Consider the following 17726-nt stretch of genomic DNA (forward strand, 5'->3'; position numbering starts at 1 on the left):
GAGTGTGTTATCAAGCCAGTTGCCATAGTGGGGAAACAAGCTGAAACCCAGTGGGTACTCTAGGAAATAACACCGAACATGTATCTCAGAGTTATTCCACTGAGAGGTGAGGGAGCTGGGCATTTGTATTAGTTGGCTGAAATTGCTATAATAAAGTACCACAGACTGAGTGGCTCAAATAACAAAAATGTATTGTCTCACAGCTATGGAGGCCAGAAGGCAAGAGTCAAGGTGCCAGCCTTGTTGATTCCTTCTGAGGGCTGTGAAGGAAGGAGGTGTTCCAGGCCTCTCTCCTTGTCTTGTAGATGTGTGTCCCTGTGTCCAAATACCCCCATTTTATAAGGGGGCCAATCATATTGGGTGAGGGCCCACCCTAATGACCTCATTTTAACTTAATTACCTCTGTAAACATCCTATCTCCAAATAGGGTCACATTCTGAATTACTGGGCCTTAGGACTTCAACATGTGAATTTTGGGGGATATAATTCAATCTGTGTCTTTATATGCCAATTTATATATCTGTTCCTGGTTGAGGATTGTTTTTGGTTTAGGAAAATATGTTATTTCCCTGGTACTTTCAGCCTGTCATACATGTGGCTAAAGGGATGTCTGAGGCAAAGAGGTGATAGTAGTTGGAATTTGGGTCTGCATACTCAGAAAAGTTAAGTGCCAAGGGGATTTGAGTGGGACACCTGCAGTGTCTGATACTTTGGGGGTGCAAGTAACTGTTTCTATGACTTAGTTAAACTTCTTTTTTTTTTTTTTTTTTTTTAGTGAGGAAGATTATGAGAGGGTAACTAATAGAAAAAAAGATGTTTTATATGTTTTGCTTCCTGTGGAAGCAAAAATCTGTTAACAGAAGAGACCTCATCTATACAAGAGTCTTTTTTTTTTTTTTTTTTTGCTGCACGCGGGCCTCTCACTGTTGTGGCCTCTCCCGCTGCGGAGCACAGGCTCCAGACGTGCAGGCACAGCGGCCATGGCTCACGGGCCCAGCCGCTCAGCGGCACGTGGGATCTTCCCACACTGGGGCACGAACCCGCGTCCCCTGCATCGGCAGGCAGACCCCCAACAACTGCGCCACCAGGGAAGCCCATATACAAGAGTCTTTTTAAAAAATGTGGCTGGGAAAAAAAGATGTGGCTGGATAGTTTTGGTATTTATTTGCACTGCTGGCTAATTGTCTCAAAAAACTGAAATAATTTAGAAGTAACATGATTTATTTATTTCTTTAATTAATTTTTAATTATTTAATTTTTAAAAATTTTATTTATTTTTGGCTGTGTTGGGTCTTTTTGCTGTGCAGGCTTTAGCTGTGGCGAGCAGGGGCTACTCTTTGTTGCAGTGAGTGGGCTTCTCATTGAGGTGGCTTCTCTTGCTGTGGAGCATGGGCTCTAGGCGCACGGGCTTCAGTAGTTGTGCCTCGCTGGCTCTAGAGCGCAGGCTCAGTAGTTGTTGCGCATGGGCTTAGTTGGTCCACGGCATATGGGCTCTTCCCAGACCAGGGATCGAACCCATGTCCCCTGCATTGGCAGGCGGATTCTTATCCACTGTGCCACCAGGGAAGTCCAACATGATTTATTTATAATTAAAAATGCATTTAGTAATCATGAATGATGAAATAATTAATGTTTTGTACAGAGTGACATACAGGAAGTAATTGTTTTAGAAAGAACCACTTCTCTGAAATCTTGTCAGAGGAGGGTTCGCCAATAGAGAATTGCCACCAGATGGCAACAGAGACTCTGGAATCTAATTTTGTAAGGAAGTTTAAGAAAGGTTTACCCAAGGGGTTTTCACCCCTGTTATGGCAAACACTGTTCTAGATTCTGGCTGATTTAGGAATGAGAGTCATATTAAATTTTGGAATGCCATAATATAATACGTGAATTATACTCCTTTTATGAATGCCTGGTTCTTGTTTTTAATTGATTTTTTAAATTTTTTTTCAGGAGATGAAAAATTATTTTAAATTCTTAATGCTGCAGTGAAAATTAATAATCCATTGGAGGGAAATTTGATAAATATTTATTAAAATTTTAAATGAGAATGTCTTTCTGATCAGCAATTTCTCATCTAGGCATCCATCTTATGGACGTACTGATGCACAAAAACATGTAAGCATGGTCACTTGTAAGCATTGTTTTCAAATAGTGAAAAATTGGAAAAAATTTATTGGCCTCAGAAGTCTGTTTAAATAAAGTTATGGAATATTTAATTAATTAAGGGAAAAATGAAGTTAGAGTTATCTGTCTTTACAAGGAACTATCTCCAAGATTTTACAAATTAAAAGGACACAGGCAGGGACTTCCCTGGTGGCGCAATGGTTAAGAATCCACCTGCCAATGCAGGGGACACAGGTTTGAGTCCTGGTCTGGGAAGATCCCGTATGCTGCCGAGCAACAAAGCCTGTGTACCCCAACTACTGAGCCCACGCACCAAAACTACTGGGCCTGCACTCCTAGAGCCCGTGTTCTGCAACAAGAGAAGCCACTGCAATGAGAAAACTGTGCACTGCAACGAAGAGTAGCCCCCGCTCGCTGTAACAAGACAAAGCCCACGTGCAGCAATGAAGACCCAACGCAGCAAAATAAATAAATTAATTTTAAAAAACAGGACACAGGCAATCTGTACCTAGACACTGAGTATGTAACAGTGTGATATTTGTACATGGGTAGGAAAAGTCTGAAAGGGTGCACACTGAACTGTTAACAATGGCTAACCGTAGGGAGAGGAGTTTTAACTTTTTATCATGTGTACTTCTATGTTGTTTGCAGACACACTTAAGAATATTATAAAAGTATCATAGAAATGTTTGAAGGAAAGAAAAATTATGTAAACCAAATCCCCAAAAGTCGGCACTGTGATTTTTATGAATCATCCAGTAACTTTTTAAAAAAATATTTATTTATTTAGCTGCGTCAGGTCTTAGTTGTGGCACGCAGGATCGTTCGTTGGGGCGTGTGGGCTTCTCTCTAGTTGTGGTGTGCAGGCTCCAGAGCGCATGGGCTCAGTAGTTGTGGCACGCGGGCTCTAGAGTGCATGGGCTTAGTTGCCCTGCAGCATATGGGATCTTAGTGCCCCGACCAGGGATCAAATTCCATGTCCCCTGCATTGGAAGGTGGATTCTTAACCATTGGACCACCAGGGAAGTCCCAATCCACTAACTTTTAAATGAAATATTTCTGATATTCATCTTGGCCCCAGTGTGTGAGTATAAAGTATTGTAAACATGGAGAAAGCAAGCATGGGCTTTCTATCTTAAAAGTCCATTTATACTGTACAACTGCATTGGTTCAAATCCTAGCTCCACCATTTACTGTCTGTGTGAGCTTAGGCAAATAATTCAACCTCTCTGAGTCTTTGTCCTGGTCTGTAATATGAGAACAATGAAATTATTGACCTTGTAGGGTTGTTATGAGAATCAAATTAGTCATTATGTGAAAAGTACTCAGAACGGTTTTTGGCTGATAGTGAGGGCTCAGGAAATGCTGACTATTACTGCCCAGGGCTCAGTAGTAGCAAACCCTTCACTGCTAATTAGCCAGTGATTAACCCTGCTTGCTGACACTGTGAATTTTTTTAGAGTTTCTGCAGATAGAATTTATGTATAGAAAAGACATCTGTCATTACTTTGTTTTTTTGGAATTAATCTTTTGAATTAATTATTTTAAAATTAATCTTCAATTTATTAAATTCACACACATTTTAAAATTTAGTTTTTCTTAAGTCTTCAAGTTATCTTTATAAATCTCAACATTCTATTTATAAATTTAAATAACCACTTTCGAGGGGGATCTTTAACATTTGGTCAACTCAAATTCAATAGACCAAACTTCCTTAAACAATTGATTCCATTTACAACTTAAATTCCATCAAATGTTTTAAACTGCAGTATTAAATTTAATATATTTAAATTTCTTCTTTTGACCAAACTGAACAATAAACCTAACTATTTACACTATTCTGCTAAGGTCTAACAATTTCAGTTTATAAAGTATGCCTCCTTTTCCCCATAGGCTGTGATATTTATTGCAACTTATCTATCCATTGTGTCTGCATCTCAACTAAGCTGTAAACCATGGGAAGTGGAGGTAGGGCCAATTCTGTTTTGCTAAGTAGTGACTGGCACATGAAGAACTCTGAAGGCCAAAAAGGATTTGAATTGGTAGAGGCCAGAGAGTATTCCAGACTGGGAAAAATACCAGCAAAAGTTATGGATAGTAATGGTGGTATAAAGACTTTGTTCATATTTGCCAAGTCTTGCTCATGATAATCTTATATACATTTATATGCACACACACACCAGGGTATACAAAATGCAGGTACATTCTGAGTGAAATCGAGGAGGACCCTGTGGGGTTTTCCTGGGAACAGAACCTCCTCCTTCCCCCCTTCCCCAGTGTCTCTTGCCCTTGTTTGTAGAAAAACTTTAGCCTCCTAAGCCTTCCCTGAGTTTCAAAGAGCAAATTTAATCAGAGAAGTGAAAAACTGTAAAAACAAAGGAAAGCAGTCTAGCAAGACAAGGCCGAGGCCATATCCTTGAGTTGTTTTACAGACACTAAAACCCCCACCAGATGGAAGATGGTGACTGCATGTTGACCACCAGCACGGAGACCCCAGACCAGCTGGAACCAGAAAACTGATAATTAAGATGCCTGAAACAACATCACCTTGTTACCTCACCATCAACCAATCAGATAACTGAGCATGTACTGATCATGTACCCTCACACTGTTTTAAAAAACCCTCCCCTAGGACTTCCCTGGTGGCACAGTGGTTAGGAATCTGCCTGCCAGTGCAGGGGACAGGGGTTCAAGCCCTGGTTTGGGAAGATCCCACATGCTGTGGAGCAACTAAGCCTGTGTGCCACAACTACTGAACCTGTGCTCTAAGCCCGCGAGCCACAACTACTGAAGCCTGCACGCCTACAGCCCATGCTCCACAACAAGAGAAGCCACCTCAATGAGAAGCCCATGCACTGCAACCAAGAGTAGCCCTGCTTGCCACAACTAGAGAGAGCCTGCGTGCAGCAACGAAGACCCAACACAGCCAAAATAAATAAATAAGTAAAATAAATTTATTTAAAAAAAAAACCCTCCCCTAAAAGTCATTGGGGATTTTGGGTCTTTTGAGCATGAGCTGCCTGTTCTCCTTGTTTGGCCCTGCAATAAACACTGTACCTACCTTCACCACAACTGGGTGTCAGTAGATTGGCTTTGCTGTGTGTTGGGTGAGCAGACCCAAGTTTGGTTCAGTAACCTGAGTAGCTGGATAACTATTTTGTTGTTGTTGAGGATTTGGGATCAAAATACGTGAAACTGTGTTACTGGAAAACTGGGTTTGCCTCTTGGTGGGTGTTGAGGCAAAAGACACAACCAAGCCAGAGATCGGGAGACAGAAGGATTTATTACTTGCAGCCAGTAAGGAGAACACTGGGGAACTTTCTCAAAGCAGTGTCTCCCCAAACAGCAAAACTGGGGAAATTTTAAGCTAAGGGATATTCATGAAGGGGCTTGAGAAGAGGAGAATTCAACATTAAATTGGGGCAAAAGTAAACAGATTCCAAGCTTTAGGTGACTGAAGTCAGAAGGGTCAGAAAAGGTCAACATCATCATCACTTAGGTTCCAGTTGATCTGGTGGTTGAGCGCTGGGGCCCGGGTTGGGGAGTGTTTAAATTCTGCAAAACAGCTGAAGAAAGTGCTTCAGGCTAATCTTTACCTTTGAAACAGAACTGGGAGTCTTTACAGCTGATTTGTTATCTGTGCTATTGTTACTTTTCTTGCCTGGTAACAGTCCTTTGTTCCTTTGTTCCCTTAGATCATTACTACTGAGACCTGTTCAAAGGCCAGCACTGTGGCCAGGCTTACATTACAAAATGGGTTAGGCCTAAAATGGCTTCTCTAAATAACATGAATAAAGTATAATGCTGATTAAGTTACCCCCTCACCTGCCCCCCCCACCCCCCGCAAAAAAAAAGTTGATATAAAAGTTTAAAAAAATTAAATGGCTCTCTTATGTCAAGTAAGCCATGCCTGGTTCTCTTTCTCTGGGGGACGCCCCTACCCTATCTGCTTACAACTGTATATTTTTTTTCTGGATTTTTATCTCTGATAAAAGATTTTATGATACCTACAAGCCAATCTTCTCAAACCTCGATCAGTCTAGGTCACTGACTGACTTTTTAGGAATAGAGATTAAAGGTATCATTTCCTCACCCCCTGAAACGCTAATTGATATCAACATAATGCCATCAAAATGGCCTTTTGCGGGGAAGTTAAATGTACTTCTAAACTAAATCATGCAATTCTGTGGGTATGCACTTCGTGAGCTTTAAATAATGACAAACCTTTATTTTGAGCAGTGTCAGAATTGGAGTTATAGGTGCCTTCATGAAAGAAGCATGATTATAGACATCATCAGTTAAAAATATATTGTATGAACGCTATAAGACATCTATACATAAGGACACAGCAGATTTTTAGAAAGAAGTAGTTTTCTGCAATTATCTTATTTCCCTAAGATTGAAGAATATAAATATATGCCTACCCATAATTGAGACTTCCAGAATGCAGTTATTTCCCCAGGCTATGTCTCCCTTGCATCATTTTTACCATATATTCTTTTATTTTTATTTTTTTACATCTTTATTGGAGTATAATTGCTTTACAATGGTGTGTTAGTTTCTGCTTTATAACAAAGTGAATCAGTTATACATATACATATGTTCCCATATCTCTTCCCTCTTACGTCTCCCTTCCTCCCTACAACTGTATTTTATATGCTCAGTTAGCTCATAAATAAGACACTGTGAAGACTCCATCTCTGAAGCCCTTTCCATTTTTCATGCCTTATTCTTGGATAGTCTCCCCACTGGCCCCCCTCCATCTCAACTATTTTATCCCACCATCAGACAAAACTCACATACATTTGATTCATCAAAAATTTATTGAGCCTACCACTTACAGTGTTCTAGAAGGCTCTTGGGATGCCTCAGGGAACAAAACAAAGACCCCTGCCCTTAAGGATCTTACATTCTAGCCAGGTTGACAGACACAAACATAAAAGCAAATTATAATAGTATTTTAACAGGTACTAAGTGCTTTGGAAAAAAAATTGTAGAGCTGGGAAAGGGAGATGGAGCCAAGTTTTCACATCTGGAATTTTTAAATGAAGGTGTGTAAAATCTACATGAAAAATACTTTTATGGGTCTTGTCTTTTTGCTTTTTTGTCTGCCCTCTTGGGCGCAGATGTCTCTGCTGCCTGGGAATTTGGACAGTATGAAAATAACTACCATTTACAGATACGCTCGCGGCTACCAGGCACCTTTGACAATTAGTCCATTTAATCTTCACTATACTGGAAAAGGCAAGTATCATCTTTCCCCTTTACACAGGATGAAACTGAAGCGCACAACTGGATAGGCAGCAAAGCTCTCGAGTGCAAAACAGAGATTTAGGTTGACTGGTCCTGGTTATCTAAGGGTCAAAACAAGACTGACAAGCACTCTCCCCGGACTCCTTTAAGTCAACGTGGGTGAGGTGTGCGAGAGCTCCCGGAGCCTAGACCGAGTGCGGCTCGGCGGAGCCAGCGAGAAGGACGTGATCTCAGTTCGGGAAGTAACGCCGGGACCCAAGACGACTCCAAGCCATTGGCAGGCGTGGCCGGAGCCAGGCGCGCTTGCCGGGGTCAGGGGGTGGGGCCTGGACGTAAGGGGGCGGGGCCACCATCCTCCAGTGAAAAGGGCTCCCGGAGTGGTTTGTCCTACTTTGCTGCCGGTAGAGGCTCCGAGTTGCCGCCCCTCCCCCGGGAGTGGTGGAGATTCGATCACGTGACAGCCCGGAGGCCGGAACTGGGCAGGTTGTGGAAAGCGCAGAGTTTTGACAAAAACAAGTGGCGACGTTGCCATCGCAGGGTCTATGGCCGAGGCGGTGAGGCCCCCGCGCCGGGCCAGGGCCAAGGCCAAGGCCAGCCGGACTAAAACCAAGGTGAGGGAACCCGACCATCCCATCCTCGCCAGGCCCTGGCAGGTGCGCTGTGTTTTTTCTTCTCTTCGGCTTCTCCAGCCCACTCTGAGCCCTCCGTCCCCTGAGCCCTTCTCATCCTCTGTCCTCACCTCCCCGTATTTGATCCCCCCACGCATTGACACCAGACTTGTTCCTCTGTGCCTCCTTCACGTTCCTCTGCCGGACTTTGTCAGGAGCCCTTTTTTTTTTCTTGTTCCTCCTGTGACCTCACTAGGCTCTTCCTTTTCTGCTCCTTTCTTGACTTTCCTCACCCGGGTCTAGATTCCTATCGTGAAGCAGCTTTTCTCTTCCCAGTCTCATCTTTAACTCTCTTCTTCTCCTTTATAATCTGTGAACATTTTCAGTCCCTCTTCCCATAAAGAGGGAAGGGACCCCTCCTCCACTCAAGAATGTATCCTTTGGAAGAGCTTTGCAGATAGAGACAGAAAGTAGGCTGTGGTGATGTGCCTTTTCAGTTTAAAAATTCAAGATGACAGTGGTGCTGCTGCTGTTTATTTCTCATTATCTTGGTTGTTTATGATGGGGCACGAATGACCAGAAATTAAACCAGAGCGGGACTCATACAGCAGGGACAGATCTGAATTTTCTGGGTTTCCTGGATTATACTAACGTGTGGTATTGGTGTGATTTAAAGTTGATTTGTCTTGTTTGCAGGCGCAGTCTGGGCTTTCATTTCGTACCCATATGTTTTCTGAAATGACATTTATTTTACAGTGAACAGATTAAATGCTGCCCATGGATAGCTGGACATATATAATTTTGGCTTACCTGAAACTGGATTTATATTAAGGAAATAATGAAGGTGGTATTAAAAAGGAAATTTCCTTTCCTACAAGTAGGTGATGTTCCAGAGCAGATGTAACTTAAAAATGATACGAAAATAGGATTTTCTCATGAGAACAAGATTTTAGCAGGAGACTGGTGTTCAAAGCTACCATATTTAATAAGCTGTAAATGACTTATGTAGATCCCTTTCATTATGGTGCCTTAAAAAAAAAAAACTAGTGGAGTTATGTGCATCAGTGTACCCAGGTCTGTGAGGAATTACTCTGGGGAGAAAGCCATTTTGCTACTAATTTCAGAAACATTTTTAAGAGAAGTAATTTTGCATTGTATTGGGCTGGTAAAGGACTATCTAAATAGAGGAGGAAGTAAAAAGCCATTGGTCAGCCATGCATAAGGTCCCTGAACCTAGAATACAGTAGTGTATAACATGTAAACATCCATCTGTAGAGAGAAGAATCTTAATTCTCAATCTGTAGGGTTTTTTTTTTCAAAATGAATGATGAAACTGAAGCCTAGATAAGTTAAATGATAAGCCAGAAGTCATGCAGTTAGTAAGAGACTCAAGTTAAAGCCCAAAATCGTAATTCTCGGTCCAGTAGCTTAATAATTGTTCTACATATCTATGTGTATCTATAGATAGAATGTTATAAATACTTAAAAATGGTCAGTTAAGAGGATTCTCTGTTATTTTGTGTGTTTTTAAATAAATTTATTTGTTTATTTATTTTTGGCTGTGTTGGGTCTTCGTTTCTGTGTGAGGGCTTTCTCTAGTTGCGGCGAGCGGGGACCCCTCTTCATCACGGTGCGAGGGCCTCTCACTGTCGCGGCCTTCTCTTGTTGCGGAGCACAGGCTCCAGTCGCGCAGGCTCAGTAGCTGTGGCGCACGGGCTTAGTTGCTCCGTGGCATGTGGGATCTTCCCAGACCAGGGCTCGAACCCGTGTCCCCTGCATTGGCAGGCAGATTCTCAACCACTGCGCCACCAGGGAGGCTCTGTTATTTTGTTTAGAACAGATTTTCTAAAATAAAAAATTAAAAATCAAACTTAAATCCATCATGAAAAGCCAATTGCTCGGGCTTCCCTGGTGGCGCAGTGGTTGAGAGTACGCCTGCCGATGCAGTGGACGCGAGTTCGTGCCCTGATCCGGGAAGGTCCCACCTGCAGCAGAGCGGCTGGGCCCGTGAGCCATGGCCGCTGAGCCTGCGCATCCAGAGCCTGTGCTCCTCAACGGGAGAGGCCACAACAGTGAGAGGCCTGCATACCGCAAAACAAACAAACAACAACAACAAAAAACCCAATTGCTCATTTTATTTTTTTTAAAGATTTATTTATTATTTATTTATTTATTGGCTGTGTCAGGTCTTAGTTGCGACACGTGGGATCTTTGCTGAGATGTGTGGGATCTTTTCATTGTGGCATGCAGGCTTCTCCCTAGTTGTGGCATGTGGGTTTTCTCTCTTCTAGTTGTGGTTGTGGTGCACAGGCTCCAGGGCGTCTGGGCTCTAGTTGAGGCCTGCGAGCTCAGTAGTTGTGGCACACAGGCTTAGTTGCCCCGTGGCATGTGGGATCTTAGTTCCTTGACCAGGGATGGAATCCGCATCCCCTGTATTGTAAGGCAGATTCTTTACCACTGCGCCCCCAGGGAAGTCCCCAATTGCTCATTTTATTGACACATTGTGGGCAACCTCCCTACACATAAATTTATTTTTTATCTTTTAAAATTTATAAAGAGGCCTTAATTCCAGAGGTATTTGATCAAACCAGAAATCCTTGACATACTTTTAGTCACCTTTCAAATCTAGTCAGTCACTAAGGCTTGCCAATTGTATTTTGTAACTATTCTCTTGATTCTGCCCATTTCTCTCCATCCTGACTAACTCAGCCATCCTCCAAGGAAGATTTCTTGGATTTTTGCTAAAATAGCCTTTCCAAGTTCATTCTTGCTGCCCATTCTCTAAACTAAAGCTGGATTGATATTTTTATAAACAAACCCCCAAAATGATTGCTCTCCTATTTAAGGCCTTTCAAAGATTTCCCATTGCCCAGAGTCCAAGAGTCCAAAGTATGGACTCAAGGCCCTAAACTGTCTGGATTCTGTCTTTCTCCTCAGCCTCTGGTCTTCACTACTATCTCTTTTGATTCTCAACTGTATATGTCCTTTCCTGCTTTAGGGCCTTTGCTCATGCTCTTTACTCTGCGCTGACACCTCTTCCTGTCCCTCTTCACCTGCTCATTCATGAGGTCTCTGCTTAAACCTCATCACCTTCATCACCCACATTACCACCGCCCCCAGCCCCCACTAGTAGCGCTCTGCACCCCTTTGTGTCACTCATCTCACTTGCAGTTAGTTTGTTAACATCTCTCTTCTCCCTTAGACTGTGAACTCAGTGAGGGAGGGACCTGTTTTTTTCCTAATACCCTTTACAGCCCTTGTAGGCATTTGCTAATGTTTGTTGAATGAAGGAAAAAATACCAGTATTGAAGAATATTTCCAAGCTTTGTTGCTCAGAAGAATTTACTCTGGTAAATTTCCTCTAAATAGTATGAGAAAACAAATGGAAAAAGTCCATGACATCAGCAAGGCCCTCATACTTGTCAGTTTAGAAAATTGATTCTTCTCTTAGAGTAAATAGATTTATTACTTAGTGCTGGTTATGTTGGTTATGATCATGAAGTCCTACATTAATGAAACCTTTACCATTGTGGTGTAATTTGCTTACTGTTAATGGAACCATAAAGTAGTTCCAAGGCTCATTTCAGGAAGTGAGGACTGTCATGTGCTTTTGCCTTTCGATAGTTTGACCCAGCAGCTGACCTATATTCCTTAATGTTAATCATTTGGAAGATGAGCTCACGTTGCTAGTTTTTGGTTATCTGGTGCTTATCACTTGATACCTGAGAGATAGTCCTGATTAGTTTCACCCACCTTGGAGAACCCTGACTTCATTGATCATGGTAGATTATGGGTTAAGAACAGTAGATTTTTAGATTGGATTTACTCTGCAGAAGCAGTATATTTTATAGTCGTGGAAAGTTTTTCTGAAGTTAACACTAAATTCTGAATGCCGACAACTCATTAATAGTAAGAGCATATTGTAATTGCTAAGGGTAGACTGAGATGTGTCCCAGAAAACTGATAACAGAAACCGAGACCTTTAAATCCCCATCGCCTCTTGCTTCTTGGCCTAGATGATTTCTACCTCTTAGTCCCTCCTTCCCATGAGTGATTATAAGAGTGAAGTTGGGGGATGTTCTATATTATTTAGATCCTGTTGTGCCTCCTAAGATCCCATTTATTTGTTGAATAAACACTCATCGATCACCCACTATGTCCCAGAAACTGTTCTAAGCACTTGGGATGTAAACAGAGGAAAAATAAAAAATAAAAAAAAGAACCTGGCCTTAACGTAGCTTGCATTCTAGAAGGAGAAGACAAACAGAAAACTCCATAAAAAAATAAATAAAATGTATAATATATTAGAAGATGACAAGTGCTATGAAAAAAGGAAAAGAGGAACAGGGTAAGGAGCTGAGTACTGGTGATTAGGATGGGTTGTGATTTTTTGTTTAAATAAGTTTATTTATTTATTTATTTATTTTTGGCTGTGTTGGGTCTTTGTTGCTGCGCGCAGGCTTTCTCTAGTTGTGGCGAGTGGGGGCTACTCTTCGTTGTGGTGCATGGGCTTCTTATTGCGGTGGCTTCTCTTGTTGCGGAGCACGGGCTCTAGTCGCGCAGGCTTCAGTAGTTGTGGCTCGCGGGCTCTAGAGCGCAGGCTCAGTAGTTGTGGTGCACGGGCTTAGTTGCTCCGCAGCGTGTGGGATCTTCCCGGGCCAGGACTTGAACCCGTGTCCCCTGCATTGGCAGCTGGGTTCTTAACCACTGGGCCACCAGGAAGTCCGGGTTGTGATTTTTATATAGGCAGTCAAGGTAGTCCTTACTGAAAGTGAAATTTAAATAAAGACATGAAAGAGATGAGGGAGTTAGCCATTTGGATCTTGGGAACACCTGGGGCAAATGCCTTAAGGCAGTAGCAGTGTCGTTAGGGTGGAATGCATGAGGGGAGAGTATTTGGGAGAGTATTTGAAGTCAGGAAGGTGACACAGGGCCAGGTCGTGTAGGGCCTTGTAGGCCATTGTAAGGATTCGTACTTTGAGTGAAATATGGAATCACCTCAGGGTTTCAAGCCGAGGAGTGATATGATCTAAGTTATTTTAAAGGGTCACTGTGCTTGCTTCGTTGAGAACGGACTGTAAGGGAGCAAGAGTACGAGCAGAGAGACCTTCTAAGAGATTTTTGCTGTGATCCAGGCAGGAGGGGATGGTGGCCTGGACCAGAGTTGTAAAGCAGAGGTGGTGATGATCTAGCCAAGACCATTTGTTGGTGGTTTGGTTGGGATATGAGAAAACAGTCAGGGGTGACTCTGAGAGGGAGGAGGCAGTGAGTAGGACAGCTTTTGGGGGCAGATCAGGAGTTCAGTTTAGGACATGCTAATTTTGAAATAAATGTCAGACATCCAAATGGATTGGATATGTGGATCTAGAGCTTGGGAGAGATAAAAGATTTGGGGTCATCAGCATATAGGTAGTTATTTAAAACCAGAGACCGAACTAGGTTACCTTAGGAACAGGTGACAAGAACAGGACCCAAGGGCACTCCAGTTTTGCGGGGAGAGGCGCAGGAATCAACAAAGGAGGGTGAGGAGTGACCGGTGAGGTAGGATATGTTTGGGGTCCTAGAAGCTGAGAGAAAAAAGCATATGAAAGGAAGAGGAAGAGATGAAGCATGGAAAGTGCTGCTGATACGTGAAGCAAGATTGTTAAGAGCAACACAAAAGAAGTGGCAGCCAGGAGGAGATGTTGTATTCTCAGCAAAATGTATAATCCCCATCCTTCTCCTTTTTACTTGTAAAGCATTCTTGTACATCCCAAGGAGTGTGGGTAAAATTGCCCTGAGAGCTCTTGAGCTGATAGTTGGACTCATGTGTCCAAGCCCTTTTTATCTGTTCTGTGCCAGGCATTGTGCTAAGTGCCGTGGATACAGACATTCATGATAAACAGACCCTGCATTTAAAGTAATCCCATGGCCAAGGAGCTTTCCTGTTTGGTTCACTGCATGTACCCCATGTACTAGAACTATGCCTAACATACAGTAGTAGTTACCTAATAAATACTTTCAGAATAATGAAAAAAAATAAAGTAATCCCACAAAAGTATTCTATGTAGTGTGTAAAACTGAACCTTTATCATTTATGAAGAAGTAGCTCATTAATATTTTTAAGGATGGAAAGGAGTTGTAATATTTTTACTTAGTACAGTTTCAAGAGGAAGAACTGCAAGTGATGAATGGAAAGTGACCACTTATTTTCCAAACTTAAAAAGAAAACAAAACTTTTTTTCTGATTACAAAAGTGCTCATTGCTTAAAAAAAGTGTGTATGTATGAGTATATACACAGAGAGAGAGAGAGAAGTATACAACACAGAAATGAAATGCCCTGAATTCCATCTCTTGGAGATAACTGTTGGTAGCAGTTTGTTATGTACTCTTTAGGTTTTTTCCCCACACATACACCAACACTGTAGGGCATATTTGCTGTAATGTATGGTTAAGTAAGTCTTTCTGTGTTTATTAACAACTCTTCTGTTTCTGTATAACTTCTTGATTATTTTTTCTCCTGTGGAATTATTTTAAAATTGGTTCTCTACCTGTACGTAACTTATGTAGAGATCAAAAATAAAGAAATGTTAATCTCTAGGCCATTTTCAGTTGTAAGAAACATGTCTTTTGGTTAAAATAAAATTATGTAAGCACTAATTTTTGCACACACAGCTTGATACACGTGGAGTTCTGTTTGAATTTTATTTTGTGATCTGTAATGATTGTTATATATACAGTAGGCTCTAATCTTTATCTCTGGTTAACTCAAGTAGGCAAAGTAATTGGAAGTTGGCTTTCTTTTTTGTTTTTAAATGAAATTTTGTATCTTAAGTATAAAATTTGATTCAGATTTTGGCATAAAAGTTCAGTTTTCTCTGAATTCATTGGATAGTCCGTTTGCTTTCTGTGAGGCATATAAAAATAAATTTCTGAATGTGCCAGAGCACATTTGTTGGATAATTCAATAATTTCTTCATTTTAGGGTGCAAGTACCTAGGAGCTCAGCATACAGTTGGTACTCAGTAAATTCTTGTGAACTATAAGTCATCATTATTGTTTCAAGAAATGTTTATTGAACAAAGTGTTGAAAATCAGAGGCAGATCAGATCCAAAAAAGCATAAGATATATTCTCTGGTCTCAAGATATTTGTGGTCATTTGGGGGACACAACATAAAGATAAATAACCATATGTGGTAGCACGTGACCAGGGCCAGATGGCAAGTACACACCGCAGAGTTCAGAGTAAAGCATGTGCTGTGGAAGGGTTGATGTGGTCATTGAAGATTTTGTCTTGGGACAGGATCATAACTGAGTCATCAAAGGCACTGAGTGCCGAAGTTAAGAGTCAGACTTTCATTAAGTGGAGAGCTGTGATTGTTTTTGTGGTGTTCAGGGTAGTGTTTTAGGGAGACCAGTCTTATAGTGGTGTTTGGGATGAATTGGTGGTAGGGCAGAGGCTGGAGGCTAGGAGACCTTTCAGGACCTGCTCCCCTGTTCTGTGCTTTGGAGAAGTGAATTGAGCCACAGGGAGCTCACCACTGCTTAGAGGCCATGGCGTTGGTGATGAACACAGTGAACCCCTTCTCCCTCCGCATATGCACCCCAGACATCCTGTCCTATCCAGGGATCTGTGAGGGGCAGGGGCAGGCCTTTGCTACCCTCTCAAACAGTTGTGTGTCTCGCAGTTGTTCATCTTTTCCTTCTGCCTGCCTTCTCTGATCTGGCCAGTCCATTCTTTGAATCAAATTACCAGCTTTCCTCTCCTTTCCCCCACCTCCTTTCCTGGGCAACCCCAGGTTAATTCCTCTTTGGACCTAACTTCTGTAACAGCACAGATGGAGAATTAAACAGAGAAGCACTGAGTTCCACCCCCAAGGGAAATAAAACCCAAAGTCTTATGTGTTCTTCTCTGGGAGCATTAGGAAGGTTTAAAAAATTCTTTAATTGATTATCTAACCACATTATCTGTTGCTGTTATGGTTGTGATTATTCCCAGGAAGGTAGATCTGCTGGATGTGGGCCTGCAAGTTTGATAGTAGCAGCTGGAGACTTCATTTTGTTTAGTTGAGGGGAAGAATTTGAAATTGCAAGGGCAGTCATGGAGTAGGGAAAGAGGAAGTGGTTTGGTGGGGTCAGAGTTGGGCAACAACTTCCCTTGGCAAAGGGAAGTTAAAAACTCCTGAGGGACAGACTGGAGAGGAAGCCTGAGGTGGCCTGTGGGTTGCAGGAGGTGTGTTTATTTACTGTGCCCTTGATCTTGTGGCCCACCTTGGCCTACTTCCAGCTCCCTATCTTCTCTTCCAGTTAACATTTAACACCCCCAGAGGTCTCTTACAGTTTAAGAAAAGACAACTAAAATTTTCTCCCTCTATGTCACATTCCCATCTCTGCTTCCTTACTTTTCATTTATTTCTCAACTCTCTGAGTTTTTAAAATCTTCCATCTTTTCATCTAACAGCTTTATTGAGCTATAATTCACACACTATACTTATTTAAAATGTGTAATACAGTGGTTTTTGGTATGATCCAAGATTGTGTCACCATCACCATGGCTCGGAATGCCAAACTCTTTTGCATAGAGAAGCATCATGTTAGCTTCCCACCAGCAGTGTTTGAGGATACTAATTTTTCTACATCCTTGTCAACACTTACTATTATCTGACTTAAGTAGTTTTAGCGGGTGTGATATGTTACCTCATTGTGATTTTGATTTGCATTTCTGTGATGACTCATAATGTTAAGCATCTTTTTATGTGCCATGTGTATTATCTTTTGAGAAATGTCTGTTCAGATCCTTTGCCCATTTTTAAATTGGATTGTTCATCTTTTTATTCTTGAGTTACAAGAGTTCTTTTTTTTAATTCTGTATATAAGCCCCTTATATAATAATTGATGTGAAGACATTTTCTTCCATTCTGTAGGGTTGTCTTTCCATTTTCTTCATATTTTGATTTTCAGCACAAAATCTTAAAAATTTTTATGAAGTCCAATTTATCTACTTTTTTCTTTTGTTGCTGTGCTTTCGGTGTCATGTCTAACAAGGCTTTGCCTAACCCAAGTTCACTAAGATTTACTCCTGTGTTTTTTCTGAAAAGTTTAAAAGGTTTAGATCTTATGTTAGGTCTATGATCCTTTTTGTTAATTTTTGTATATGATATAAGATAGGGGTTCAGTTTTATTCTTTGGATATCCAGTTGTTTAACACCATTTGTTGAAGGCTGTTCTTTCCCCATTGAATTGTCATGGCATCCTTGTTGAAAATCAGTTGACCTTAAACATAAGAGTTTATTTCTGCTTTATAACAAAGTGAATCAGTTATACATATACAGAGATCCCCATATCTCTTCCCCCTTGTATCTCCCTCCCTCCCTCCCTCCCTATCCCACCCCTCTAGGTGGTCACAAAGCACGAAGCTGATCTCCCTGTGCTATGTGGCTGCTTCCCACTAGCTATCTGTTTTACATTTGGTAGTGTATATATGTCCATGCCACTCTCTCACTCCATGCCAGCTTACCCTTTCCCCTCCCCACATCCTCAAGTCCATTCTCTAGTAGGTCTGCGTCTTTATTCCCGTCTTGCCCCTAGGTTCTTTATGACCATTTTTTTTGTTTTTTTAGATTCCATATATATGTGTTAGCATACGGTATTTGTTTTTCTCTTTCTGACTTACTTCACTCTGTACGTACATACTCTAAGAGGGCCATCCACGTCACTACAAATAACTCAATTTCGTTTTTTTTTATGGCTGAGTAAT

The 17726-nt window shown here is 41.6% G+C and overlaps 1 protein-coding gene across 4 annotated transcripts in view; it reads left to right on the forward strand.

Annotated features, from left to right (window-relative positions):
* The first annotated feature begins 7824 nt into the window (after window positions 1-7824).
* Window positions 7825-17726, forward strand: part of EPG5 (ectopic P-granules 5 autophagy tethering factor) — a 129773-nt gene continuing 119871 nt past the window's right edge. For 2 of the 4 annotated variants that reach the window (XM_067699207.1, XM_067699208.1), the window contains exon 1: window positions 7826-8033. In XM_067699207.1, the coding sequence (XP_067555308.1) occupies window positions 7923-8033 (111 nt within the window). In that variant the 5' untranslated portion in view covers window positions 7826-7922. Of the gene's footprint in view, window positions 8034-17726 lie in introns of all 4 variants that reach the window. The other 2 variants (XM_067699210.1, XM_067699211.1) reach the window with 2 other exon arrangements.

Source organism: Pseudorca crassidens, chromosome 12 (genome assembly GCF_039906515.1).
Source record: "Pseudorca crassidens isolate mPseCra1 chromosome 12, mPseCra1.hap1, whole genome shotgun sequence".
NCBI classification, from domain to species: Eukaryota; Metazoa; Chordata; class Mammalia; order Artiodactyla; family Delphinidae; genus Pseudorca; species Pseudorca crassidens.